This window comes from Triticum urartu, chromosome 2A, assembly GCF_056163025.1.
Source record: "Triticum urartu cultivar PI428250 chromosome 2A, HENAU_Tu73, whole genome shotgun sequence".
In the NCBI taxonomy this organism is placed as follows: Eukaryota; Viridiplantae; Streptophyta; class Magnoliopsida; order Poales; family Poaceae; genus Triticum; species Triticum urartu.
In genome coordinates, this window is record NC_141874.1 from 710936932 (window position 1) to 710939131 (window position 2200).

General features: G+C 51.6%; 1 protein-coding gene across 1 annotated transcript; it reads left to right on the forward strand.

Annotated features, from left to right (window-relative positions):
* The first annotated feature begins 352 nt into the window (after positions 1-352).
* On the forward strand, positions 353-1611 carry LOC125548960 (putative xyloglucan endotransglucosylase/hydrolase protein 12). Its single transcript, XM_048712470.2, has 2 exons — positions 353-674; positions 788-1611. The coding sequence occupies exons 1-2, from the start codon at positions 405-407 to the stop codon at positions 1385-1387; spliced, it is 870 nt and encodes a 289-aa protein (XP_048568427.2). The 5' UTR covers positions 353-404; the 3' UTR covers positions 1388-1611.
* The last annotated feature ends 589 nt before the right edge of the window (positions 1612-2200 follow it).

The following is a 2200-nucleotide window of genomic DNA, read 5'->3' on the forward strand; positions in this document are numbered from 1 at the left end:
GCACTCCCTCATCTCATTTCATCGACAGGTGTGCAGTTTGGCATGCAACCAAGCGGAAGTACGAAACACCGTTGTGCTGAGCACTAACTATGTCGTCAAATCTAGACGCTCTCAATGCAAGCAATCCATATGATAATTGAACAAACCGACAACAAGCACTAGGTAGCTGCAACCTGAAGAGAGAATAATAAGACATGCATGGCGCAAACTAACCCAGCTTACATACTACACTACGTGCGCAGCAGACACTTTTGCATTTGACTGAAAATAATGAGCACAGATCCGCAACGCAGAGAGGATTATATAAAGCCCTTGTGCACCTCTGCATTTTCATCAAGTCTTCTTGACATACACTTCCTACACCACCAAAAGCTAAGCTAGTGCCAACTACGAAGTAGGAGAAGATGGAGAGCTCAAGGAGGGCCCTCCTCCTGGTGGCGATGGCGGCGACGGTCATCGGCCTCGCGAGTGCCAGTTTCCGTGACAACTGTGACATCAAGTGGAACCCCGAGAACGCGGCCTTCTCCGATGACGGCCACGGCCTGACCATGTCCCTAAAGAGCAACTCCTCCGGCTGCTTGCTGCAGACGAAGAAGCAGTTCATCTACGGCAGCGTCTCCACCCTCATCAAGCTCGTCCCGGGGAACTCCGCCGGCACCGTCACCACATACTACGTACGTATCCTATTCCTATACTATTCCTATAGTATACTTATTAGTTATTACCAATGAGCTTGTACTGCGATACTGACCGTATGTGCACCATTTCATTGATTGTAAATTACCAGACATCGTCCGTGGGGGCCGACCATGACGAGATCGACTTCGAGTTCCTGGGGAACGAGACCGGGCAGCCCTACACGCTGCACACCAACGTGTTCGCCGACGGCGTGGGCAAGAAGGAGATGCAGTTCGTGCCCTGGTTCGACCCCACCGCCGACTTCCATGCCTACACCATCTCCTGGACGCCCTGCATGATCGTCTGGTACGTCGACGACGTCCCCATCCGGGTGTTCCGCAACTACCGGGACAAGGGCATTGCGTACCCGATCAAGCGTCCCATGTTCGGCTACTCCAGCATCTGGTCGGCGGAGGACTGGGCCACGCAGGGCGGCCGCGTCAAGGCCGACTGGTCCAAGGCACCCTTCGTCGCCGGCTACCGCGACATGGTCCTCGACGTCTGCCCCTGCGACGGAGCCGACTCCTGCGTCTACGGCTGCGCCGGGGCGTTCAGCCACGGCGGGCGGCAGCAGAACTGTGCTGGCCTCACCGACCAGCAGCGGGCCAAGATGCAGGAGGTGCAGAAGTCTCACAAGATCTACGACTACTGCGTCGACTACCGGGACAACAAGAAGCCCGGCCCCGAGTGCAGCCTGCCGCAGTACTGATCGACCCATGCATATCCAGCTGCAGTCTGATCGTGGTCGTGGCACGCACCAAGCGGCAATGGTTGGCCGGCCGATCTATCTACCACGTCGCATACACGACCCATTGATTCCATTGGGACTTCGTTTATTTATTTATTTTTGACACAGATATTTTTGTTTTCTCAAGATTTTTCATTCTTGTTGCTCTGCAGATTTTTTTCCCACTCCAAATTTTGTTCAATGCTTACCCGATTAAGTAATCATGATCGATCTTTTTTGAGTGGATCACATAAGGCATGATTGGTTGCATGCACGAACCAACGAGCCAGGCCCACTTAAGAATCAGGTAAGGCCCTTCACTATGTAGGCCAAAAGTGGTGCCAAATATACTTTTGGTTCATTTGGCACCGATGCCCTCCATTGCCCAGCCGGTGCCATACTATTTTTTCAGGGAACCGGAGCAAGTTGGTGCACCGATGCCCACTTCTAGCATTGCAATAAAATATGTTAAACTGTGAAGGATCAACGGGATGAGAGAGAGGAGGACTAGAGAATTCGTACGAAGGATTGAGGGAAAGCTGGCTTGCTCCATTTTTTATGTATACATGTGGTCCCACTTTTTTATGGGCGGCAAAGGCACATAGTGTGACCGGTGCCATAGAAATTTCTCAGAGCATCGATGCCCAATCTGTAATATTTTAATGTACCGGGCACCAATCACATAGTGGAAGGCCTAAGGTTACCCACAACCACAACACAGCATGACTACAATAATCTATTGTTCTATGACAAATTTACTATGATAATTTTGGCCTAAATCCCGCGGTGGCACTA